The 25,057-nt window shown below is 71.2% G+C and overlaps 1 protein-coding gene across 5 annotated transcripts in view; it reads right to left on the bottom strand.

Moving 5' to 3' along the window:
• Positions 1-23,346, bottom strand: part of LOC118710491 (transforming acidic coiled-coil-containing protein 2) — a 39,426-nt gene extending 16,080 nt beyond the window's left edge. For 2 of the 5 annotated variants that reach the window (XM_045576140.1, XM_045576141.1), the window contains exons 1-8: positions 23,220-23,346; positions 14,632-14,768; positions 11,534-12,761; positions 5,918-5,953; positions 3,837-3,897; positions 2,592-2,793; positions 1,977-2,039; positions 67-181 (exon numbers count right to left, since the gene is read on the bottom strand). In XM_045576140.1, coding sequence (XP_045432096.1) covers positions 67-181; positions 1,977-2,039; positions 2,592-2,793; positions 3,837-3,897; positions 5,918-5,953; positions 11,534-12,761; positions 14,632-14,768; positions 23,220-23,287 — 1,910 coding nt within the window. In that variant the 5' untranslated portion in view covers positions 23,288-23,346. The remainder of the gene's footprint in view (positions 1-66; positions 182-1,976; positions 2,040-2,591; positions 2,794-3,836; positions 3,898-5,917; positions 5,954-11,533; positions 12,762-14,631; positions 14,769-23,219) is intronic. The other 3 variants (XM_045576139.1, XM_045576142.1, XM_036422982.2) reach the window with 3 other exon arrangements.
• Between the last annotated feature and the right edge of the window lie 1,711 nt (positions 23,347-25,057).

The following is a 25,057-nucleotide window of genomic DNA, read 5'->3' as shown; positions in this document are numbered from 1 at the left end:
TCACCTCCCCTCGGGGTCCCCCCCACGGGGTCGCCCCCCACAGGGTCACCCCCTCGGGCGGCATACCCCGAGCACGGCGTGGGGGACTCGGACGTCCGGGTGGGCGGGGACCGGACGGGGCTCCCCTGGGTTGTGTCGAACATGAGGTACAGGGCCTGCTTCTTCGGGGCGTCGTCCTCCTGGGGGGGCAAAGCCGAGGGTCAGCTCGGCGCCGCAGGCCGGCCGTCAGAGGACGGCGGGGCTTCCCTGGAGCACAGGGCTCAGCGGGAGGAGCCTCCGTCCCCTCCTGCCCTCCTCCCCCTCTCGCTCTTCTCCCTCTTCTCTCCTCCTCCCCCTTTCCCTCCTCCCCTCCTCCCCTCCTCCCCTCCTCGCTCTTCTCCCTCTTCTCTCCTCCTCCCCCTTTCCCTCCTTCCCTCCTTCCCTCCTCCCCTCCTCAGGGAGAGGAGCTGCCCGCTGGCTCCTGGGGGGGGGGGGGGCACTTTTTAAATATACACTTTCGTTTATTATTTTAAATGTGTATTTCTTACTGATCCCAGAGAGGAAGGGGGAGAGAGAAACATCAATGGTGTGAGAATCACTGATCAGCTGCCTCCTGCACGCCCCACACAGCGGATGGAGCCCGCAACCCGGGCACCGGGAGCTGCGGGCACCGGGAGCTGCGGGCACCGGGAGCTGTGGGCACCGGGAGCAGTGGGCACCGGGAGCAGTGGGCACCGGGAGCAGTGGGCACCGGGAGCTGTGGGCACCGGGAGCAGTGGGCACCGGGCACCGGGAGCTGTGGGCACCGGGAGCAGTGGGCACCGGGCACCGGGAGCTGTGGGCACCGGGAGCAGTGGGCACCGGGAGCAGTGGGCACCGGGCACCGGGAGCAGTGGGCACCGGGAGCAGTGGGCACCGGGAGCTGTGGGCACCGGGAGCAGTGGGCACCGGGCACCGGGAGCTGTGGGCACCGGGAGCAGTGGGCACCGGGCACCGGGAGCTGTGGGCACCGGGAGCTGTGGGCACCGGGAGCTGTGGGCACCGGGAGCAGTGGGCACCGGGAGCTGCGGGCACCGGGAGCTGCGGGCACCGGGAGCTGCGGGCACCGGGAGCTGTGGGCACCGGGAGCAGTGGGCACCGGAGCAGTGGGCACCGGGAGCAGTGGGCACCGGAGCTGCGGGCACCGGGAGCAGTGGGCACCGGGCACCGGGAGCTGCGGGCACCGGGAGCAGTGGGCACCGGGAGCTGTGGGCACCGGGAGCTGCGGGCACCGGGAGCAGTGGGCACCGGGAGCAGTGGGCATGCAGGAGCTGGCTGCGAGGTCTGGGTCCCAGGGCGCGGGGACCGGAGAGGCCAGCTGTGTGGTCAGGAGCTGGGGAAGCGCCTGCCTGCCCGGCCCCGCCGCGCCCGCCGCCGCCCTCCGCCCGCCGCCCGCCGCCCGCCGCCGCCCGCCGCCCGCCGCCCGCCGCCCGCCCGCCGCCGCCCGCCGCCCGCCGCCCGCCGCCCGCCGCCCGCCCGCCGCCGCCCGCCGCCCGCCGCCCGCCGCCGCCCGCCGCCCGCCGCCGCCGCGCCGCCGCCGCCCGCCGCCGCCCGCCGCCCGCCCGCCCGCCGCCGCCGCCGCCGCCGCCCGCCGCCCGCCCGCCGCCGCCGCCGCCGCCCGCCGCCGCCGCCCGCCCGCCGCCGCCCGCCGCCCGCCGCCCGCCGCCGCCCGCCGCCCGCCGCCGCCGCCCGCCGCCCGCCGCCGCCGCCGCCGCCGCCCGCCGCCCGCCGCCGCCGCCCGCCGCCCGCCGCCCGCCGCCGCCCGCCGCCCGCCCGCCGCCCGCCGCCGCCGCCGCCCGCCGCCCGCCGCCGCCCGCCGCCCCGCCGCCGCCGCCGCCCGCCGCCGCCCGCCGCCGCCCGCCGCCGCCCGCCGCCCGCCGCCGCCCGCCGCCCGCCGCCCGCCGCCCGCCGCCCGCCGCCCGCCGCCCGCCGCCCGCCGCCCGCCGCAGGAGCTCTCACGGGCAGGGAGGAGCCGATCTTCTCCATGTACTCGATCTCGTAGGCGTTCCTGTAGTCCAGCTCTGCGGGGAGACGGGGGTCAGCGCCGGGCAGGGGCAGGGGCAGAGGGGCAGGGGCAGGGGCAGGGGCAGACACAGGGGCAGGCTGGGTGGGGCAGGCCCGGGGCAGGCGGGCTTTTTGCTGCTCAGAGAGGGGGTGACGGCTCAGACCCCCGCGGGCAGGAGTGTCAGATGTCTCGGCCCGAGGCGTTCTGGGTTAGAGCACCTGTTTCTATTTATCGTGGAAGCCAGCACTTACACACTGACCCTAACACGAGCTTTAAAATAAGATGTTCCAGTTGGGCAGCCGACCTCGGACCCAGGAGGTCACAGTTCATTCCCGGTCCGGGCCCCGGCCGGAGTGTGGGCTCCATCCCCAGGAGGGGGCGTGCAGGAGGCAGCCGATCCAAGGTTCTCTCTCATCATGAATGTGTCTATCTCCCTTCCTCTAATAACAAGTCAATGATCAAACCACACCCCGGGCCTGCGCCCTGACCGGGAGTCGAACCCTGACCGCTGGTCACAGGTGGACGCTCGGCTCGGAGCCCGCCGCGGGGTTTCCCGGCCGTCGCTCACCCTCGGAGGGGGAGCTGAACTTGGTCTCGTTGACGAAGGAGGACAGGTCGGAGGGCTGCGGGAAGTCCTGCTTGTCCGCCTCCAGCTCCACCGTCATGCACGCCCACTTCTGGCTGGTGACCGCCAGCTTCTCCTCGTCCGTGGCGTGGACCACGGCCGCGATCACGGGCGGCGCCTCCGGTGTGGCCGCGGGCGTGGGGTCCTGCGAGGGGGGGAGCCGTCTCTCCTCTCGTCCAGGGTCCGCGCCCGCTACCGCCCACCGTCCGGCCCCCCGGGCACCGCTCTGTCCCTGATGAGGTTCCTTTCCCGGGCGCGTCCGGGGGGCCGGGCTTAGGAACATGGGGGGGTGGTTACTGGGCGTCTCGGTCCCTGAGAGCTTCCTGCGCCTGCACTGGAGGGAAGGACTTTTATTCCGGTGATTTCACTGCTTTGAGGCCTGGGCTGTGCCCAGTCGCCATCGCTGACAATCCTCCACCTGCCGGTGGGGACAGAGGAAGGGCTGGCCTCCCTGCCTGCAGGGGGTGCCGCTGAGCAGGAGGCAGAGCCAGGCAGGGACCCGGGCCCCTGTCCAGGCCGCCCCTCTCTGCAGCCCCGCCGGCAGGGGATTGTTTTAGGACTGAAGGGCCTGGCACCCCCCCGGAGGGAGGACAGCCTGCCCGGACGGTGACCTGGAGCAGAGCAGCCGTGGTGGGTGCTGGGGGCGGAGCTGGTGAGCAGGAGCCGGGCCTCGGGCGGGAGGCAGTTTTCTCTCCCTCCCACTGGACGTGGGTTACAAACGACGGGCTCCTGCCCGGCCTCGGGGCTCAGAGGCTGAGCGTTGGCCTGCGAACCAGGAGGTCAGGGTTCGATTCCCGCTCAGGGCACAGGCCCAGGTTGCGGGCTCCATCCCCAGTGAGGGGTGTGCAGGAGGCAGCCAGTCCATGGTTCCCTCTCATCACTGACCCCTCCCTCTCTCCCTCTCTCTCTCTCTCTCTCTCTCTCTCCCTCCCTCCCTCTCTCTCTCTCTCTCTCTGCCTCCCTCTCTCTCTCTCTCTCTCTCTCCTCTCTCTCTCTCTCTCTCCCTCCCTCCCTCCCTCCCTCCCTCCCTCTTCCTTCTCTGAAGTCCATAAAATGAAAAGTAAAAACTCCGGTGCTCGCACACATGCCCAGTGCCTGTCTCAGTAACTCTTTGTCTCACAGGCCCATGGGGGAGGGACCCCCGGCCTCCCCCGGCGAGCGGGCACCCCACACGCCAGGGACACGTACCTGAGAGGGGGGGTCCGAGAGGGGGGACCGCTTTGGCGACTTCTTCACCCTGAACGTGTCACTGGAAACGGAAGGGGAAACGTGAACACGACCGGGTCCGGAACCTTCCGAACACAGAGCAGACCGAAGCCCCCGCCTCTGCTGAGCGTCTGCCCGGACCCCCTGCCGCCCGCCACCCCGGCTCGCTCTGCGCCCCCAGCAGGTGTGACCGAGGCCGGGAGGCTCCGGAGGCGGACCCAGAGGGCGTGGGGCGCTGACCCCGGGCTCTGACTGCCCCTAGAGCCCATCTGGGCGCGCAGGTCCGGTCCTGGCCCACCCGTCGAGCCCGGCCCCGGGGTGCAGGGTCCTGACCCGGGCGGGGCAGCTCCCACCAGGCAGGTCGGCGGGTTTTGGGGGAGGGGCCTGGGTTGGGGGAGAGCTGGCGGGCTCCTTCCGGGGACCCTGAGCTTCAGGGGGCCTGACGCCCGGCAGGGCTGAGGGAGGTCGTTCTGTAATTTTGGTGAAAACGCTCGGGTCGGACACGGTGCCCCGAACCGTCTCCAGCTGTGCAGTCCTGAGCGCTAAGTGGAGGCAGGTGGGGGGAGGCGCCAAGGGAGCATCGGGGGGACTCCTGAAGGGTCAGAGGTGAGCACAGAGGGGTCCCCGCAGTCCCTGTGCTCAGAACGGAGGCTCCTCCCCCTGCAGATGGGCCCACCTCCTGGCCTCAGGCCCTGCCCCAGGCAACACATCCTTAGATTCCCACCCCTCCCCGGTCAACCCGTGGGCAGACCCTGGCACCCAGCTCCTCCCTGTCTCCCCACGGTGGCACCCACTCATGGAACACTAGGATGGTTACTGCAGCAGCGATGCGTTGCAAAGCGCACAGTGGGGCCCAGCCTGAAGCGTCCAGCTGTCCATGCACACAAACACGGGGACTTATGGTTTTCACGCTGCTACGTGGCTGAGTCCTCACTTCCCTGGGGCGGCAGAGAGCCGGGGACTCCGCCCCTGGGGGCTGCCCTCGCCTGGGCTGGGCCCCCGGTGGGGACAGGGAGGCCAGAAGGCCAGGTCCCCCGTGGGACAGGGAGGCGGGAAGGTGCTGGCCGGGGCCCTGGGAGCCGCCCACAGGACCCTCCTGGCCGGGAGGCAAAGCAGCAGAGGCCTGGGCGGTCGCTCCGGCCCCCTCCCTCCCCGCAGGACCGTGACCCCAGGCGGCATGCTGACCCCGGCCGGCCCCGAGCAGCCGTGACTCCCGCAGCCTCGGGCCCCGCCCCTCCCGCAGGCCCCGTTTGGAAAAGCCCCACGTTCTGCTCGGTGTCCCAGGGCGAGCCGCAGTCGCTGTGGGGCCGGCAGGATGTCACCATGAAGGCACAGAACTGAGGAGGCGATGGCCCCGGCCCACGTGAAACCAGAGTGAGGGGCGGGAGTGAGGGGGCGGGAGTGAGGGGGGGAGTGAGGGGGCGGGAGTGAGGGGAGGGAGTGAGGGGGCGGGAGTGAGGGGGGAGTGAGGGGGCGGGAGTGAGGGGGGGGGGGGGGGGAGTGAGGGGGCGGGAGGGGGGGAGTGATGGGGGCGGGAGTGAGGGGAGGGAGGGGAGGGGGGGGCGGAGTGAGGGGGGAGTGGGGGGGGGCGGGAGTGGGGGGGGGAGTGAGGGGAGTGGGGGGGCGGGAGGGGGCGGGAGTGATGGGGCGGGGGGAGGGGAGTGAGGGGAGGAGTGAGGGGAGGGAGTGAGGGGAGGGGAGTGATGGGGAGGGAGTGAGGAGGCGGGAGTGAGGGGGCGGGAGTGAGGGGCGGGAGTGAGGGGGCGGGAGGGAGGGGAGGGAGTGAGGGGAGGGAGGGGGCGGGAGTGAGGGGTGTGAAACGGGTGGGGCTCGGGCAGGCGGCCAGCGAACAAGGGGAAGGAGCCCGTTCCCGGCGGGCAGGCAGACCGGGGTCGCCTGTCCACGGCCACGCCCAGCGTGGAGACACGGACCCCACGAATCGTGGCCCCCCCACGTGAAACACGGAGCGTGCAGCGGCAGCGGGGGGCGGGGAGCAGGCGGAGCGTGCGGTGGACACGAGGCGAGCAGCCCGAGGCGCAGGCAGAGGCGGGACGGTTACTTACAACAGAGAACACACAGACATCACGTCTTCAACCATCCTGAGACGGGGACAGAGAGACAGACACACACTGACACGCATCGGCCTCATCCGCAGCCGGCCGCGGGTGCTGGGAGCGGGCGCTGGCCGGAGAGGGACCCCGCAACCCCCCACCGAGGCACCCGGCCACCTGCCCCAGAGCTCTGAGGATGGAAGGGGGAGGCGATGCCTGAGGAGGAGGGTGCCTGAGGAGGGGGTACCCACAATATGGCTCTCGAGCCAAAGGTGACAGAACGAGCCTGAGAGTTCAGACGTCTCTTGTTTGGAGCTTAAAATAAGGCTTCTGCCCTGGCCAGTGTGTCTCAGTGGGTAGAGTAGGGGTGTCGAACTCAATCAGAGAAGGGGCCAAAATCTAAAATCCAGCCTAAATCGTGGGCCGAATGGTTTACTGAACAGTCATAAACTGTCATTGTGATGGAAACACAGCGGAGTGCAGTGATGACAGCGCGGTGCGGGCCACATGGCAAGGCCTGGCGGGACGGATTTGGCCCGCGGGCCTTGTGTTTGACACATGTGGGGTAGAGCATCGGCCTGTGGACTGAAGGGTCCCGGGTCTGATTCCAGCCAAGGGCAGGTACCTCAATGGCAGGCTCGATCCCTGGGCCTGGTCTGGGCCCATGCAGGAGGCAGCCAATTGCTGTGTCTCTCACATCGAAGTCTCTCTCACTGTGTCTCTCCCTCCTGTCCACTCGCTAAGAATCAGTGAGAAAGCAGCCTCGGTGAGGATAGCAAATCCATAGTAAAGCTTCTGGCGGGTTCCATGGAGGGTCTGGCAAAAGCCTGCTGGGGGAACTGCTGAGGGGACGGGGTTGCCCCCTTACACCCCAACACCAGCAGGAGCGGGGGGACCCCAGGCCCAGCCCAGGCGTCTCCTCGGGGAGCCGCTGCTCTGAGGCCAGGCGCCCGCGGGCCCAGGCTGGGCCAGGATCACGGCTCTGATCCGGGCGCCGGCAGCCGCGGCCGGTCCGGGGCCTCCAGGGCCTGGAGCCGCCAGACGCCTCGCAAGAGAGCAAGGTATTGGGGTGATGCTGGCTTCATAGAAGGAGTTTGGAAGTGTTCCTTCCTCTTGAATTTTTTGGAATAGTCTGAGGAGGATCGGTTTTAGTTCTTCCTTGAATATTTGGTAAGAGAGCAAGGAAGAAGGCCCTAATCCGGCACCAGCACAGCCCACGGCCCTCCGACCGGGCGGGAACGTGTGCGGAGGTAGGATGGGCAGGTCCTCTGCCCACACGTGTGTGCGGCCCCGGGCCCATGGGCTCCAGGCCGAGTGGAGGGGGCTCTGCTCCCCCAGGCCCCATGGCCCCACAGCCCCTGGCCCCACAGCCCCCGGCCCCCGGCCCCCGGCCCCCGGCCCCCCGGCTCCCGGCCCCCGGCCCCCGGCCCCACGGCCCCACAGCCCCTGGCCCCACGGCCCCCGGCCCCCAGCCCCCTGGCCCCACGGCCCCCGGCCCCCTGGCCCCCGGCCCCACGGGCTCCAGGCCCAGAGGAGGCGGCTCTGCTCCCCCAGGCCCCACGGCCCTACAGCCCCAGGCCCCCCGGCTCCCGGCCCCCGGCTCCCGGCCCCCGGCCCCCGGCCCTATAGCCCCCGGCCCCCGGCCCCCGGCCCCCGGCCCTACAGCCCCTGGCCCCCGGCCCTACAGCCCCCGGCCCCCCGGCTCCCGGCCCCCTGGCCCCCGGCCCCCGGCCCCCCGGCCCCCGGCCCCCGGCCCCCCCGGCTCCCGGCCCCCTGGCCCCCGGCCCCCGGCCCCCCGGCTCCCGGCCCCCTGGCCCCCGGCCCCCGGCCCCCCGGCCCCCGGCCCCCCGGCCCCGGCCCTACAGCCCCCGGCTCCCGGCCCCCGGCCCCCGGCCCCACGGGCTCCAGGCCCAGAGGAGGCGGCTCTGCTCCCCAGGCCCCACGGCTCCTCTGGGTGCAGGCCTGCGGCCGCGTCTGCCAATGCCGCCGGGAGCGGGTGCAGACACAGGCCCTTCCCGGTGAGGGCGGCTCACCGTGCTGGCTCCTGGCCTCCCCTCAGGAGGGGCAGAGACGCCCTGACTCTAACGGGATCTAAAGGGCCTCTCTCCCAGCTTCGAGGCCAAAAAACACCCCACTCACGGGTTACATGGAAAGACCCACAGGACAGTCCCCTTCGGGGGACCCCAGCACCCCCCCACCCTCCGGAGCTGGAAGGAGAGCTGTGGACACTGACTATTCAGGCAACGAACCGCGGACTCTGCCCCGCCGGCCTGGCTCAGCGGCTGAGCACCAGCCTAGGAACCAGGAGGTCAGGGTTCGATTCCCGGTCAGGGCACAGGCCTGGGGTGCGGGCTCCGTCCCCATTGGGGGCGTGCAGGAGGCAGCTGAGCCATGACAATCTCTCATCCTAGATGCTGCTCTCTCTCTCTCCCTCTCCTTTCTCTCTTAAATCAATAAAAATATAAGAAAAAAAAAGATGGAGGACTCTGGATTCTCCACCCAAAGGGCACACGGGTGGGGATATGTCAGGTCACGTCTGGTGCCAGCATGTTAGGCGTGGGAGGGGGAGGCAGCTCAGGTGACTGAGCATGTCACCACCCCCGCCCGCCGCCTCCTCTGCCCGCCGCCTCCTCTGCCCTCCGCCCGCCGCCTCCTCTGCCCTCCGCCCGCCGCCTCCTCTGCCCGCCGCCCGCCGCCTCCTCTGCCCGCCGCCTCCTCTGCCCGCCGCCTCCTCTGCCCGCCGCCTCCTCTGCCCGCCGCCTCCTCTGCCCCGCCCGCCGCCTCCTCTGCCCTCCGCCCGCCGCCTCCTCTGCCCGCCCGCCCGCCGCCTCCTCTGCCCGCCCGCCCGCCGCCTCCTCTGCCCGCCCGCCCGCCGCCTCCTCTGCCCGCCGCCTCCTCTGCCCTCCGCCGCCGCCTCCTCTGCCCGCCGCCTCCTCTGCCCGCCCGCCCGCCGCCTCCTCTGCCCGCCGCCTCCTCTGCCCGCCGCCTCCTCTGCCCTCCGCCCGCCGCCTCCTCTGCCCTCCGCCCGCCGCCTCCTCTGCCCTCCGCCCGCCGCCTCCTCTGCCCGCCCGCCCGCCGCCTCCTCTGCCGCCGCCTCCTCTGCCCTCCGCCCGCCGCCTCCTCCGCCCGCCGCCTCCTCTGCCCTCCGCCCGCCGCCTCCTCTGCCCGCCCGCCCGCCGCCTCCTCTGCCGCGCCTCCTCTGCCCTCCGCCGCCGCCTCCTCTGCCCTCCGCCCGCGCCTCCTCTGCCGCCTCCTCTGCCCTCCGCCCGCCGCCTCCTCTGCCCGCCGCCTCCTCTGCCCTCCGCCCGCCGCCTCCTCTGCCCTCCGCCCGCCGCCTCCTCTGCCCGCCGCCTCCTCTGCCCGCCGCCTCCTCTGCCCGCCGCCTCCTCTGCCCGCCCGCCGCCTCCTCTGCCCTCCGCCCGCCGCCTCCTCTGCCCGCCCGCCCGCCGCCTCCTCTGCCCTCCGCCCGCCGCCTCCTCTGCCCTCCGCCCGCCGCCTCCTCTGCCCGCCGCCTCCTCTGCCCGCCCGCCCGCCGCCTCCTCTGCCCGCCGCCTCCTCTGCCCGCCGCCTCCTCTGCCCTCCGCCCGCCGCCTCCTCTGCCCTCCGCCCGCCGGCCCCTCGCCCCTCCGCCCGCCGCCTCCTCTGCCCGCCCGCCCGCCGCCTCCTCTGCCCGCCGCCTCCTCTGCCCTCCGCCCGCCGCCTCCTCTGCCCTCCGCCCGCCGCCTCCTCTGCCCTCCGCCCGCCACCTCCTCTGCCCTCCGCCCGCCGCCTCCTCTGCCCGCCCGCCCGCCGCCTCCTCTGCCCGCCGCCTCCTCTGCCCTCCGCCCGCCGCCTCCTCTGCCCTCCGCCCGCCGCCTCCTCTGCCCGCCGCCTCCTCTGCCCTCCGCCCGCCGCCTCCTCTGCCCGCCGCCTCCTCTGCCCTCCGCCCGCCGCCTCCTCTGCCCTCCGCCCGCCGCCTCCTCTGCCCGCCGCCTCCTCTGCCCTCCGCCCGCCGCCTCCTCTGCCCGCCGCCCGCCGCCTCCTCTGCCCGCCGCCCGCCGCCTCCTCTGCCCGCCGCCCGCCGCCTCCTCTGCCCGCCGCCTCCTCTGCCCTCCGCCCGCCGCCTCCTCTGCCCGCCGCCCGCCGCCTCCTCTGCCCGCCGCCCGCCGCCTCCTCTGCCCGCCGCCTCCTCTGCCCGCCGCCCGCCGCCTCCTCTGCCCGCCGCTCCTCTGCCCGCCGCCTCCTCTGCCCGCCGCCCGCCGCCTCCTCTGCCGCCCGCCCGCCGCCTCCTCTGCCCGCCGCCCGCCGCCTCCTCGCCGCCGCCTCCTCTGCCCGCCGCCCGCCGCCTCCTCTGCCCGCCGCCCGCCGCCTCCTCTGCCCGCCGCCTCCTCTGCCCTCCGCCTCCTCCGCCCGCCGCCTCCTCCGCCCGCCGCCTCCTCTGCCCGCCGCCTCCTCCGCCCGCCGCCTCCTCTGCCCGCCGCCTCCTCTGCCCGCCGCCTCCTCTGCCCTCCGCCCGCCGCCTCCTCCGCCCGCCGCCTCCTCTGCCCGCCGCCCGCCGCCTCCTCTGCCCGCCGCCTCCTCTGCCCGCCGCCCGCCGCCTCCTCTGCCCGCCGCCTCCTCTGCCCGCCGCCTCCTCTGCCCGCCGCCCGCCGCCTCCTCTGCCCGCCCGCCGCCTCCTCTGCCCGCCGCCCGCCGCCTCCTCCGCCCGCCGCCTCCTCTGCCGCCGCCGCGCCCCCCGCCCGCCGCCTCTGCCCGCCGCCCGCCGCCTCCTCCGCCCGCCGCCTCCTCCGCCCGCCGCCTCCTCCGCCCGCCGCCTCCTCCGCCCGCCGCCTCCTCCGCCCGCCGCCTCCTCCGCCCGCCGCCTCCTCCGCCCGCCGCCTCCTCCGCCCGCCGCCTCCTCTGCCCGCCGCCCGCCGCCTCCTCTGCCCGCCGCCCGCCGCCTCCTCTGCCCTCCGCCCGCCGCCTCCTCTGCCCGCCGCCTCCTCTGCCCGCCGCCTCCTCTGCCCGCCGCCTCCTCTGCCCGCCGCCTCCTCTGCCCGCCGCCTCCTCTGCCCGCCGCCCGCCGCCTCCTCTGTCCTCCGCCCGCCGCCTCCTCTGCCCGCCCGCCCGCCGCCTCCTCTGCCCGCCGCCTCCTCTGCCCGCCGCCCGCCGCCTCCTCTGTCCTCCGCCCGCCGCCTCCTCTGCCCGCCGCCCGCCGCCTCCTCTGCCCTCCGCCTCCTCTGCCCGCCGCCCGCCGCCTCCTCTGCCCTCCGCCTCCTCTGCCCTCCGCCCGCCGCCTCCTCTGCCCTCCGCCTCCTCTGCCCTCCGCCCGCCGCCTCCTCTGCCCTCCGCCTCCTCTGCCCGCCCGCCCGCCGCCTCCTCTGCCCGCCGCCTCCTCTGCCCGCCGCCCGCCGCCTCCTCTGTCCTCCGCCCGCCGCCTCCTCTGCCCGCCGCCCGCCGCCTCCTCTGTCCTCCGCCCGCCGCCTCCTCTGCCCTCCGCCCGCCGCCTCCTCTGCCCGCCGCCTCCTCTGCCCGCCGCCTCCTCTGCCCGCCGCCCGCCGCCCGCCCGCCGCCTCCTCTGCCCGCCGCCTCCTCTGCCCGCCGCCCGCCCGCCCGCTGCCTCCTCTGCCCGCCGCCTCCTCTGCCCGCCGCCCGCCCGCCCGCACTTACGTCTTGAGCGGCGTCTTCTTCTTCTTGGCGGGCTTGCCCGGCCCGTCGCCGTCCGCGTGGCCGTCGGGGGCGCCCACGGGGATCTCGAAGGAGGCGGGGGCCTTGGCGGGCGAGCCGGGCGCGGGGCCGGGCTCGGCAGGCTCCCCGAGGGCCTCGGGCGCGAAGCCGAAGGCGGCGGGCGGCGGCAGCTTGGGCGACGCCTGCATCTTGGAGGCGGAGGAGAAGGGGTTGAAGTTGGGGTCGTCCCACTTGTCGGCGTCGAAGGTGTAGGAGCCCCTGGCGGCCGGGGCGTCGCCGGGCTCGGCGGGGGCCCGGGGGGGCGAGGCGGGGGCGCCCTCCAGCCGCTCGGGGCCCTTCTTCGCCTTCGGCCGTCGCAGGGGCATCCTGGCCCCCGGCTTCCGGCCCGGCTTCCTGGCAGCGGCCGCCTCCGGCCCGCCGTCCTCCGAGTAGTCGAACTCCAGCCGCACGCCCCCCCTGGCCGGGGGGTCCTCGGGGGGCCCGCTGTCCGCCTCGGGGGCCGGGGCCGGGGCCGCCTTCCTGCCGACGGGCGGTGAGTTCTGCACGCTGCCCCCTCCAGGGGGGGCGGCCCCGTCGGCGCCCACCGCGTCCGTGCCCACCGCGTCCGTGCCCACCACGTCCGTGCCCACCGCGTCCGCGGGGCCGGCGGGCTCCGGGGGGGCCTCCTCGGCGGGGGCGGGGGCCTCCGGGGGCGCCGGCTCCCTGTCGGGCCCGGGGGGCCGGCTCTCCTCGCCGGGCCCGGGGCCCTCCTCGGCCGGCGGGGCCTCGGGCACGGGGGGCGCCTCGGGGGGCCTCTTGGGGGGCTGCTTCCTCCTCAGGGACGGCGGCCGTGGCCTCTTCGCCCGCTTGAGGGACCCGCAGTCGCCGGCCGGCCCGGAGCTGCTGGCCTCGGCGTCGGCCGGGCAGGCAGCACCATCCAGGTCGCCGGCCTGCAGGCTGAGGGAGCGGGCCGGCGCGGCCCGGGCGGGGGGCCCGGGGTCCGGGGACCTCCTCCGCGCGCCCGGGGGGCCCTCCGAGGCCGTGGGGTCCGTGGGCCGGGGCTCCACCAGCTCGATGCTGTCGAAGTCCAGGTTGTAGGCGCCGCTGCTGGCTATGGGCTTGTCCTCGTCGAAGACGGCGGAGCAGGAGTGGGCGGGCGGCCGCAGCGGGCTGCCGTCCGCGGGGGGCACGCTCGGGGGGCCATCGGGGCCGGGGGCCGGCTCCCCGCCGCCTGCGGACACGGACAGGGCGGCCCTGGAGGACGCGAAACCGGACAGGCCCTTCTCCGCCCACGATTGCCCCACGGCAGAGCCGGCCGACCGGCCCACCCGGGCACAGCGCCCGCTGCGGGCCGGCTCCACGCCCGCCAGGCCTGCCGGCCCCTCCTCTGTAAGCAGGAGGGTGGCAGGTTACGGGGCAGCCAGACCCCCCACTCAGCCCAGCATTCACGGAGCCCCCAGCCGGGCCCGGACCCGGACCCGGCACCAGGCTGGCTGCTGGGCCCTCGCCGAGGAACCAAACCAGCAAAACCCTGTGCTCCTGGGAGTCACGCTCCTCAGGGAGAAGACGGGCAAGAAGCAACCAAACAGCCCGGCCGTGCGGCTCAGTGGTGAGCGCTGACCTAGGACCCAGGAGGTCCGGGTTCCGTTCCTGGTGGGCACAGGCCCGGGTTGCAGGCTCCATCCCCAGTGTGGGGTGTGCAGGGAGCAGCCGACCCATGATTCTCTCTCATCACTGATGTTTCTCTCTCCCCCTTCCTCACTAAAACTCAACGAAAAAAAAATTTTTTTAAATTAGCATCTCAGATAAGCGAATAAAGTTATTCGCAGAAATATGGGCCAGCTCCCAACTCCTGGTTGCTTCTCTGAGATCCTGTGTTTTCATTCACGGAGTCTGGCTCCTGTGCGCCCCCTACTGGCATGTGCCCCGACCTGGAATCGAACCACCTGGTTCATGGGCTGCTGCTCCACCACGGAGCCACGCCCCCGCCATGGAGCCACGCCCGGCCACGGAACCACTGAGCTGGGCGGCACGGGGCCACGCTCGGCCACGGAGCCACGTGGGCTGGGCCGGCACGGGGCCACGCTCGGCCACGGAACCACTGAGCTGGGCGGCACGGGGCCACGCTCGGCCACCGAGCCACGCGGGCTGGGCCGGCACGGGGCAGGGCAGAGGCATGGGGTGTGCGAGGGGCTCCGTCCTCGGTCGATGAAGCGCACACACCAGCTGGGGCTGGTGCGCGGACAGTAGTTGTGTGAAATACACGCTCCCAGAGGAGAGACCGGTCTGTACTCACACCCGGTCTCCCTATTGTTCTGTGTGTTTCGGCCCCTTCAGCAGAGGCTCTGGAGGAAGCCGCGGCCTTTCCTGCTGGCCCTTCCTTCCCCGCTCCTGGGGCGGGGCGGGGGGCGGGGGCACCTCCTCCTCCTCCCCTCGCCGGCAGCGCCCTCCCGCCACGCTGGCCTCGCTGGGGGCGGCGGGCCCGGGCTGGTCCTCCAGGGGCAGCAAAGCAGGTGGACCCCGTACAGCCGAGCCCGGGCTGCAGGACAGAACCCCACCCGGAGTGTTCTCCCCGGCACTCCGCCCGCCGGCTTCCCAGGAGAAGCTCTCAGTCCGATCCGGGCTCAGGGTCCGAACGCACGACCCCGGACCGCCCGCCGGTCGGCGCGCTCCGCGGCGGGGCGTCCACCCCGGACCCGGGAGGCCCCGTCCCTCCCGTCGGGGCACAGGCCTGGTGCCGGCTCCGTCCCCAGTGGGGCGGGCGGGCAGGGGCAGCCCATCGCTGTGTCTCCTCGTTGATGTTTCTCTCTGCCTCCCTCTCCCTCCCCCTCTCTCTAAATCAATAATGTGTTTTAAAGGAGCCTGCAGACCAGCTTTTACAGAACAAAGAGTGGAATCCGAGACGCCCCACTCGGCCGATTCCAGGGGCAGGGGAAGCGGGTGAGAGGCACCCAGGAGCCCCCACCCCCTGCAGGACCTGCTCCGAGCTCCTCACCCCCCCCCCCCGAGCCCGGCGGCCCCCCAGCACCCCGAGCCGGCGGCCCCCCAGCACCCCAGCCCCCGGCAGGAGCCCCGCGTCTCCCTGGGGCGGCCCCGCGTACCTGGTTCCTCCGGGGAGGGGGGCGCGCTGACCTCGGGCTCCGGGACGACCTCGGGGGGCGGCGGGGGCGGGGCCGGGGGTGCTTTGACGGGGGTCGTGGACTCCGGGGTCTCAAAGGCTTCCTCCGAGTCAGAGCTCCTGGCGGAGAGAGGGCCCGGTCAGGCTGGCGGGCGGGCGGGGGGCGGCTCTGGGCCCAGGGGACCCGGCTCCCTGCCAGCTCCACGCTGGACGTTCATGAGGAGGGCGCTGTGTGCGTGCTGCCTGTGAGGGTCTCTCCCCCCTCCGAGGACCAGCCGCACACACCCCGCCGGGACCCCAACACGCAGAGCAGAAGCATCAGAGCGGCCGTGGACGGGACCCCAAGAGCTGAGCCTGCCAACTGTGGGACCTCGAGGTCCAGCCCTCATTCACCAGCCCCGACGGCCCACAGCACCCCCTACTGATGGGCCCACGGCCAGCCGCTCCATAGCCGCCCCCAGCCGCCCCACGCCGCCCCCAGCTGGCACCGGACAAGGGAGAGCTCTCCCGCCAGCCCCCAGGCGGCTCCGCGGCTGCTGGTGGATTTCCTAACAGAAACTCCTCGATCCCGCCCCGTCCTGTCGGCCCCACGCCCGCTCAGCAGGGCAGAGGAACCTCAGGAGCCTGCCGGGAAGATGCTTCCGACAGAAACGCACCCGGCAGCCCGCTGCCCGTCTGAGTGACAGGAAACGTGTTTACAGAACACGCACTCACACGGCTCTCTGTGTGAACACGCAGACACAGGAGACGTGCGTGTCCACACTGCACACACCGCACACAGCGTGCACAGAGTACACAGCGTGCACACCGCACACAGCGGGCACAGCGTGCACAGAGTACACAGCATGCACACCGCACACAGCGGGCACAGCGTGCACAGAGTACACAGCGTGCACACCGCACACAGTGTGCACAGAGTACACAGCGTGCACACCGCACACAGCGGGCACAGCGTGCACAGAGTACACAGCGTGCACACCGCACACAGCGGGCACAGCGTGCACACCGCACACACTGCGCACAGAGTACACAGCGTGCACACCGCACACACCGCGCACAGAGTACACAGCGTGCACAGAGTACACAGCGTGCACAGAGTACACAGCGTGCACACCGCACACAGCGTGCACAGAGTACACAGCGTGCACACCGCACACAGCGTGCACAGAGTACACAGCGTGCACACCGCACACAGCGTGCACAGAGTACACAGCGTGCACACCGCACACAGTGTGCACACCGCACACAGCGTGCACACCGCACACAGCGTGCACACCGCACACAGCAGGCACGGACCGCCTTCACGCCGGACCTGGAGCAGGGACCCCACGCCCGGCAGGACAGCGTTCGGATATGACCGTGTGACCGTCTGTCACGCCAGGCGCTGGGTTCGGCCGTCTCACAGGTGACAGGCCTGGCCCCGGGCACACGGCTTCGCAGCAGCGTCTGGCTAGGCGTCCCCGGAGCAGGCTCACCCCGACCCCCTGCCCTGCCCCCGGCCTCTTCCCGCCCAGAGGCTCCGCCATCGTCGGCGCCGGCGCTGTTCTCCCAAAGATCATACGTGACGCCAGCAGAGAGGAGGCGGTGCACGCCAGGCGCTCCGTCTGCCGCACGCTCTCACCGAGCCCGTCAGCGACAACCACTGAGCCACCCGGTGATGGGACCAGTGGGCCCGCCGAGGGCCCCGGAGGCCGAGGCCGGCTGAGGCCGGGACCAGCTCTTCCAGGGCCACGGGCTCTGCTGTGTCCTCACCCCAGTGTCTGTCTGTCCATCTGTGTCTGTGTCTCTGAATCTGTTTGCTCCTTCTCCTTTCTGTGCCTGTGTGTGCATATTGCATACACATGCGTGCATACGTGTGTGTCTATGTGCACCTCTGTGTGCCACAGCCCCATGCTTCTCCGTGTCTCCCCCTCCCTCACTGGTGCAAGAGGCACCTTCGGAGACACGAGTCCCGCTCCTTTAATTATTAAAGGGCCGGCGTCCGTTAATAATTAAAGCCCGCACTCTGACTCTGTGATCCATCACTGAGGGTTTTGCCTTTAAATTGGTCCTTGACAGCCTCGCAGATTTCCTCTCACAACAGCGATCGGGGAGGATGTGCCGGCTCTCAGGGCGTCAGGTCCCGTCACCCGGACACGGCCATCTTTTCGCGACATCTCACTCCACTGAGTGTCCCCGAGGCCCAGGGAGAAGTCCCCGTGTCTGAGGAACACACCTGACACGTGGCTGTGTTTTATCAAAATAGGTTCTTATTGATGTCAGAGAGGAAGGTGAGGGAGAGAGACATCCAGGATGAGAATCATGGGCCAGCTGCCTCCTGCACGCCCCCTACTGGGGATTGACCAACAATCCGGGCGTGTGCCCTGATGGGGAATCGAACCCAGGACCCTTCAGTCCGCAGGCCAACGCTCTATCCACTGAGCACACTGGCCAGGGCTCCCTCTTCTCTTTAAGTCAGTTTGAATCTGTGAGTTTTCTCACTGGAAACAGAGGTGTCTGGCTACGGCCACGGCGAAAACCGTCTGAGAAGAGACACTCAGGCTGGAAGGACCCAGGGCTGGGGTTAGGGACCCTCGTCACCCCCTCACACACACACACACACACACACACACACACCCTCTGTGGCCCTGCCTCGCCCTCCCCGAGCGGGGCCTTGGAGACGGGTGCTGAGGGGGGCCCACGCCCAGCAGCCCTGCCCCCGAGTGTCCTCAGGGCCGTCTGCTCTCCGGCCAGAACCTCTTTGCGAGGAGGCTGGGCCTGGGGCCGGGCTGCTCGGAGCTGCGGAGACCAGATGGTCCCCTGACCCTGTGCCTGTGGGAGGGCAGAGCTCACCCTGGGGGCTGCACCAGGCCGGCGGCCTCGCTGTGAGCGCCCCTAACCCACTCCAGGGCGGGCTTGGCGGGGACCCTCCTGGGGAGGGGATGCCAGCCTGAGTGTGCCCCAGGCCTGGGAGGAAGCCTAATGCCCTGGGCCAGCGAAGAAGACACTTCTCAGCTAATTGAAAATTAAATCGTGAAGATGCTGGGACGCCAACTCACACACACGGAGTGATGCTGCCGCAGGGAGGGCCTGAGTGAGAGCTGACAGAGCGTGTGGGGGGCGGTAGGATGTCTTTGTGCTAAGACAGAGCCCCCTGCGAGGTCCCGGGTCCCGGGGGGCCGCGGGGCCGCGGTGGCCACGGGGCCGGCCCTGAACGGTCACCCTGAGCTTCCAGGGCCCCTGGGCCTGCCTGTGTGGGCGGCGGCCCAGCCCGGCCCTGGAGCTGCTGCCGCTTCCATTTAAGGAGACGGCAGACCCAGGGTCACACTCTGCTCAGAGGCCAGTCGCAGGGACAAGCCGGGGGAAGCCAGCACCCCCAGCTCCCCCCACTCCCCCGTCACAGCCCTGTGTGTGCGCACGGCCCCCCTGTGTGTGCGCACGGCCCCGTGTGTGTGCGCACGGCCCCCCGTGTGTGCACGGCCCCGTGTGTGCGCGGCCCCGTGTGTGTGCACAGCCCGGTGTGTGCGCACGGCCCCCCGTGTGTGTGTGCGCACGGCCCCCCGTGTGTGTGTGCGCACGGCCCCCCGTGTGTGTGTGCGCACGGCCCCCCGTGTGTGTGTGCGCACGGCCCCCCGTGTATGCACACGGCCCCCCTGTGTGTGCGCATGGCCCCATGTGTGCACACGGCCCCGTATGTGTGCGCACGGCCCCGTGTGTGAGCAGGGCCCCCCGTGTGTGAGCACGGCCCCCCGTGTGTGCACGACCCCGTGTGTGTGCACGGCCCCGTGTGTGCGCACGGCCCCCCGTGTGTGCACGGCCCCGTGTGTGTGCACGGCCCGGTGTGTGCACACGGCCCCCCGTGTGTGTGTGCGCACGGCCCCCCGTGTGTGTGGGCACGGCCCCGTGTGTGTGTGCATGGCCCCGTGTGTGTGTGCATGGCCCCGTGTGTGCGCACGGCCCCCCGTGTGTGCACGGCCCCGTGTGTGCACACGGCCCCCCGTGTGTGTGTGCGCACGGCCCCCCGTGTGTGTGGGCACGGCCCCGTGTGTGTGTGCATGGCCCCGTGTGTGTGTGCATGGCCCCGTGTGTGCGCACGGCCCCCCGTGTGTGTGGGCACGGCCCCGTGTGTGTGTGCATGGCCCCGTGTGTGTGTGCATGGCCCCGTGTGTGCGCACGGCCCCCCGTGTGTGTGCGCACGGCCCCGTGTGTGTGCACGGCCCCCCGTGTGTGAGCACGGCTCCCCGTGTGTGTGTGCGCACGGCCCCCCGTGTGTGCACGGCCCCGTGTGTGCGCACGGCCCTGTGTGTGTGCGCACGGCCCCCCGTGTGCGCGCACGGCCCCCCGTGTGTGCAGAGGACGCACAGCCGCCCGGTGCCGCCCGCAGGTGCCGGAGCCGCTCTCCTGGAAGAGCTGAGATCGCAGGAACAAAGGGCATGTGCCCGCAGGGGCCTATCTACCCGCGAGGAGCAGCTTCCGGAGGGAGGAGCGGGAGCCGAGAGCAGAGGTTTGTGCGTCTGAAGAGAGCGGAGCAGCCGGCTGGTGCGAGCTCCATCGGAAACCCGAGCGCAGACGGGGGACAGCGGAGGAGGCGCTCGGACGGACGGACGGACGGACGCAGGGGGACGTGAAACCCGACACCCATCGCCTTCACCCATGAGCGATGCCGCCTCACACAAAGAGCAGAGGAACACCGAGGCGGCCCAGGCCACCGACGGAGCTGCTGTCTGGAGACAGCCCTGGTCCGGACGGAAGGGGACATGGTCACACCCACCAGCAGTGACTGGGCCCGGCAAACCACAGCCCACCTCCTGCTCCTGCAGACCACGCCTCAGCGGGTCGTCGGTTACTGACCGTCCGTGGCTGCTTCTGCTTCGACAGCGGAAAGAATTGCTGCAACCAAACCCACAGCCTCCGAAGTCTGAAATGCTTGGGAGCTGGCCCTTTTCGAAGCTCACGGACCCCTCAGTTTGAGGCACCGTGTCCACCTAGGGAATGCCAGCTTTGTAGGATCGGTGGGTACGATCTATAATAATAAAAGTGTAATATGCTCATTAGGCCGCACGTCAGACCGGCGTCCTTCTGGACTGTCCAGACGAAGCCAGGACTACGAGGGAAGCCCGAGTCCCAGGTGTAAGAGGGAAGCCGGTGCCAGCAGCGGGGGAAGGAATGCCTGCTCTTGCAGGAATGTCATGCATCGGGCCTACAGTATTTATGTAACACTAGAGGCCCAGTGCACGAAATTCATGCATGGGGAGGGTCTCTAGGCCTGGCCAGCCATCAGGGCCGATCAGGGCCTCCGGCTGCCAGCTGGGGCCTTCCTTCATTCCACGCCATGGTCAGCGCACATCATAGCAAGCGATCAAACTCCCGGTCTCCTGGTCGAACTCCCGTGGGGACAATTTGCACATTAGCCTTTTATCTATACAGATGGGATTGGCGGATACAATGTTTGATAACATTGGTGAACACAATGCCCCTGTAATGTAGAAGTGGTGGCTACAGTTTTCTATAACGTAGGCTTGATGGATACGATGTTTCTGTGCTGTGGGACCGGCAGATACGATGTTCGTATGACACGGGATTGGTGGGTACGATGTTTCTCTAATGGGAAAACCTGAGTCTGCTCGGTAGGGTCAGAGGCAGAACTTCACTCTCAGGCTGACCCTGCAGTGCTCGATCGATTTCCACTTCTTCTGATGCAAACACCATGCTGCTCTCCAGAATCAGCTGCTGACGCGAACTTGTAAACAGAAGCAGAGCTGCTGCTTTCCGTGCGGACGGACGTGTGAAAGCAGATCCTAGGCCCCCGGCGGGCCCGACACGGAGACACCAGCCCACGAGCAACCAGTTTTCACAGCACAGCTGTTCACCAGGCCGCGTCTCCACCACTCATCTTAGGGGAGAGGGTGGGGTGTCCCGCAGCTTCTGCTTGCCCACCCGGGACCCTGCCCCCGTCCAGCCAATCCATCTGCCACGGACAGCCAATCACATTTCAGGCTAACGTGGTTCCTAGGCAACCAAAACTACTGCCGCAGAAACAGGCCCAGACAGACGGAAACATGGGGACGGAGGCAGCAGGGTCAATGGGGAGAGACCAGCCCAGAATCCAAGGACCTGGATGTCACCCTGTCCAGTCACTCAGTCAGCACTCCGTCCTCGCCGACTGCCCCACAATCGGCCGGCGCCCCATCTCAGCGCCCCCACCGAAAGGGATGGCGTGACCCCTTGCCCAGTGGTAGTCGCCTGAGGGCCTGGATGGTCTCGCCTTCAGACCTTACAGAGAACCTGCAGGCGAGGCCCACGGAGAAGGCAGTGCAGGGCCGGGAACCCCAGCCCACCGGCACCTGGCCCAGGGGCGGGGCCGACACATCTCGGAATGAGAGACCAAGAAAAATCGCCTGCTAAGACCTCGATGCTTGTCTCCCCCAAAGATGTGTCTGTTGAAACTCTAACCCCCAACAGAATTAGGTCATTAGGTCATGAGGGTGGGGCCCTCATCGTGGGATTAGTGTCCTTAAGGGAGGAGCCCCGAGAACTGAGCTTTTCTCCCCTCCCCCTCTGACCTGCGAGGACATAAGAGATTCATCCCTAAACCGGCCTCTCCCGGCCCAGAACCGAGGACACGCCGTACCCTCAGCCATTCCAACCCTCCGGTCGGCTCCTGCAGGTCTCCGGCCTCCAGGCCGACGAGACACGGATGTCCGCGGTGTAAGCCCACGAGAGCCCTGGTCTCCGCTCTCGAACCCGGACCACAGCCGCCCGGAGGTTCCTCTGGGACTCGGGCACCTCCACGGCCCAGATCGCCCTTCCCTCGTTCCGTTTTCGGGAAGGAAAAACGGCGAATCCGTCCGACAAGAGCACCCAGAGTGAACACTGCGTCCAGACTCGGAGGAACCGTCGCCCCCACAAGAGGAAACGCCATTTAGGCCAGTGACCGGCCGGGCCCCTCGGCCTCACGGAGCCTCCTGCCCATGCAGAGGCCCGTGCTCAGCGTCCACGCGGCAGATCGCCCCGGGGAGAGGGCCCGGCTGGTGTCAATTCCCACCAAATGGCAATTCCCACCAACAGTGCACAGGACACAGCCGACCCTGGGCACAGCCGACCCTGGGCACAGCCCTCAGCTTCCCAGCCTCCGCTCAGCAGCTCCCGCTGCAACGCAGCCAGCCAGCCTCACCCCGGGGCAGAGCCTGGACCGTCTCCCCAAAGACCTGGACCCCGCAGAAGCCCCCGCTCAGACCTCCCACCCTGTCCCTCAGTCCCTCACCAGGGACAGGGGCCAGAGACCAGGGGTGGGGGCTGAGCAGCCTGTGTCCTCACGCCTACACCACATCGCCGTCCCAATCTCTGACCCTCGGACAGGCCTGAGCCCTGAGGACCAGCCAGGCCCGGTGAGCGGGTTCCAGGTCAGAGGCTTTTAGAGAAATGGGTGGAAATGGCCCTTTTCTCCGAGGCCCGAGGCTCCAGGGCTGTCCGTGTTCCATGCATCACACAATACACTACATGTGGAGGGAATCCAGGGCATGCGTAGGCTCACGGCGCAGGTGGAGAGAAAGGGGAAGAGAGAGAGAGGGAGGGAGAGCGAGCGAGAGCCCTCAGCGCATGCACACGGCGAGGCAGTGCTCCCGGGAAGACGATGCTCTCAGTGCGGGTCGAAGACAGATGACCGGGCACACCTGCTCCTGAGGGAGGTCCCGGAGCCCACTCGGCTCAGCCAGCATGACATCACCACCCACTCCCCTCTGCAGCCCAAGGACCAGCGACCAGCGAGGCGGCCCCACGGGGCAGCCCGACCCCAGCCCGGCTCTCACCCCGGCCCGGCTCTCACCCCGGTCCGGCTCTCACCCCAGCCAAGCTCTCACCGCAGCCCGGCTCCCAGGAACCACTGCTTCAGCACCACACCCCCACCGCGCCCCGAGGCCCCAGGACCATCTCTCCTTTAGGGGGAGGGAGGGTAGGTGGGGGAGGGGGGACCTGGAGGCTCGGGGGGCACCAGCCTGGCCCCCCAGCAGCCCCGCAGCCCCATGGATGGATTCAGGGAGCCCCTCCTCCCCTCGTCTGGATCGGGCGGGGAGGTTTGGGCAACGATGGTGTAGAAATGGCAATTCCCACCAACAGTGCCCAGGGCAGCCAGCCCAGGACACAGCCGACCCTGGGCACAGCCGACCCTGGGCACAGCCCGCCCGGGGCACAGCCCGCCCGGGGCACATTCGCCCTGCGGTTTGGAGAGAAGACGGGATCCCGGACCCGAGGCCCAGAGCCGGCCCTGGCCTCGCCCTGTGCACCCAGAGCCAGGAGGGGCTCCGGCCAGGTCCCCCGGCCCGGCCAGCCCGCCAGCCCCGGACGGATGCCCCTCCGCCGGCTGCACACGGGGCACCGGCCCACACGTGTTCTCCCCGCAGCCCGGGCCTGGCTGCCCCCATCTCCCCCTGCCCCCGCGCACACACACAGGAACCCCGATGTGGGCGGGCGGCCGGCGGCCGGGATCTGCTCTGAGGACGCAGGCCGCCCGCCGGGCGGGGAGCCGGGAACAAAGCCAGGGCCGGGGCGGCCGGGGGAGAGCCGGGGAGAGGGGGCCGGGCCGGGGGCACTCACATGGCCTCGGGGGCCTCCGGGCTCGGCTCGCAGGCGGCGGCTGGCTGCAGGGACTGCGCCCCTCCCATCCTCGCTGCGCCCCGCGCTGGCCGGGAGCCCGCGGCGGGCGGGCGGGGGCCGGGGCGGCGGCGGGGCAGAGCGGGGCGGCCGCGGGCATCCGGGCGGCGGGCGCTGGGCTCCTCACGCCCGGGCCGGGCCCGGCGAGCGACGCGGTGATGTCATCGGCCCCGGGCAGCCGGCTCCGCACCCACAAAGCGCAGCCTCCCCCGGAAATGAGGAGGGCGGGGGAGGGGCGGGGGCGGGGAGACCCTCCCTCCGCACCCACCGGCCGCCCAGCGCGGGCTCTGAGAGCAGAGGCGGGCGGGGGCCGGCTGGCCCCGGGCTGGGGCTCCCGGCCGCCGTCCCTCCGGAGCGAATGGACTCTCCGCCCGGAGTGCGGCCGCAGGTGAACGGCTGGGAAGGGAGCGGTTTGCAGGCTCGTCAGGGGAGGCCAGGCCGGGCGGGGACCAGAGCGGAGGCTCTCACAGCCGGGGAGGTGGGCGCGGCTGGGCAGGGAGAAGGAGACGCAGGAGCCAGTTCAGGGTCTGCACCCGTGGGGGGCACCAGGTGAGCTCCCCACGGGGACAGGGAGGCCGCTGAAGGAGGAGGAGGAGGAGGAGGAGGGGGAGGAGGGGGAGGAGGAGAAGAGGAGGAGGAGAAGAGGAGGAGGAGAAGGAGGAGGAGGAGGAGGAGGGAGGAGGAGGAGGAGAAGGAGGAGGAGGAGGGGGAGGAGGAGAGAGAAGGAGGAGGAGGAGGGGGGGAGGAGGAGGAGAAGGAGGAGGAGGAGGAGGAGAGCGGGAGGAGCTGGTGGAGACAGACCTGCCACAGAGGCCTGGCTCTGCCCCCCCCCCTCCCCCCCGGCTGGCCTGGCTCAGGGGCTGAGCGCCCACCTATGGACCAGGAGGTCAGGGTTCAATCCCCATCAGGGCACAGGCCTGGGTGGTGGGCTCCATCCTCAGCCCGGGACATGCAAGAGGCAGCCAATCAATGATTCTCTCATGATTATGTTTCTATCTTTCTCTCCCTCTCCCTTCTGCTCTGAAATCAATAAAAATATATAAAGACAAAGAGCCCATTTCTGATTCTAAATCCAGGTGGAGCCTGCAGGGGCGAACATGACACCCACCCAGCACCCACCCCCTGCTCCCGCCGCCCACGTCCCGGTCCCCGCTCTGAGCCCTCGCTGGGCTCCGGCCGCAGAGGCTGGAGGCACTTCCTCCGTCCGGCCTCAGGTGCCGGGCGCCCGCCTGGGGACCACGGCCCCTCCTGCCCCCGTCCAGGCAGCTCCCCTCGGAGCCCACACCCCGCCTCCCGCCCAAGCTGCCTGGACCCTCGGGTGGGACCCTCCGCTGTCCCAGCGTTCCTTCCCCCACAGCCCGACGCCCTCGCTGTGGCCAGAGGAAGGAAACGGAAACAAAAGCGCTCCAAGCGTTTGAACCCGCGGCCGCGATGCGCGATGCGCGATGCGCGATGCTGCGTGGACCGCCCCGAGGTGGCGGCTCCTGAGGGTGCAGAGCTTCCGGTGGCCGCCTGGCCCCGGCCCTGTTCAAGGTCGTCACCACCAGAAGGGACGTTCCGGGACCCGGCGCCGTGGCAGCTCCAGATCCCCGAGGCCGGCTCCCGGATTCGTGTGAAAATGGCCCCCACACGGGTCCCGCAGGAGGAGCTGCCGGGCCCGGGACCTGCTCGGACACACCTCCCGCCCCGGAGTCTCGCTCTGGCCGCACGAGGGAGGAAGGCACGGCTCGTTCCGGACGGGCGGGGCGGACGGCCGGCCGGACCCGCTGGGCCCGGTCCCC

The sequence above is a fragment of the Pipistrellus kuhlii genome, unplaced genomic scaffold (assembly GCF_014108245.1).
Source record: "Pipistrellus kuhlii isolate mPipKuh1 unplaced genomic scaffold, mPipKuh1.p scaffold_m20_p_75, whole genome shotgun sequence".
NCBI lineage: Eukaryota > Metazoa > Chordata > Mammalia > Chiroptera > Vespertilionidae > Pipistrellus > Pipistrellus kuhlii.
Note: the sequence above shows the minus strand (reverse complement) of the source record. Positions and strands in the feature narration are given on the sequence as shown.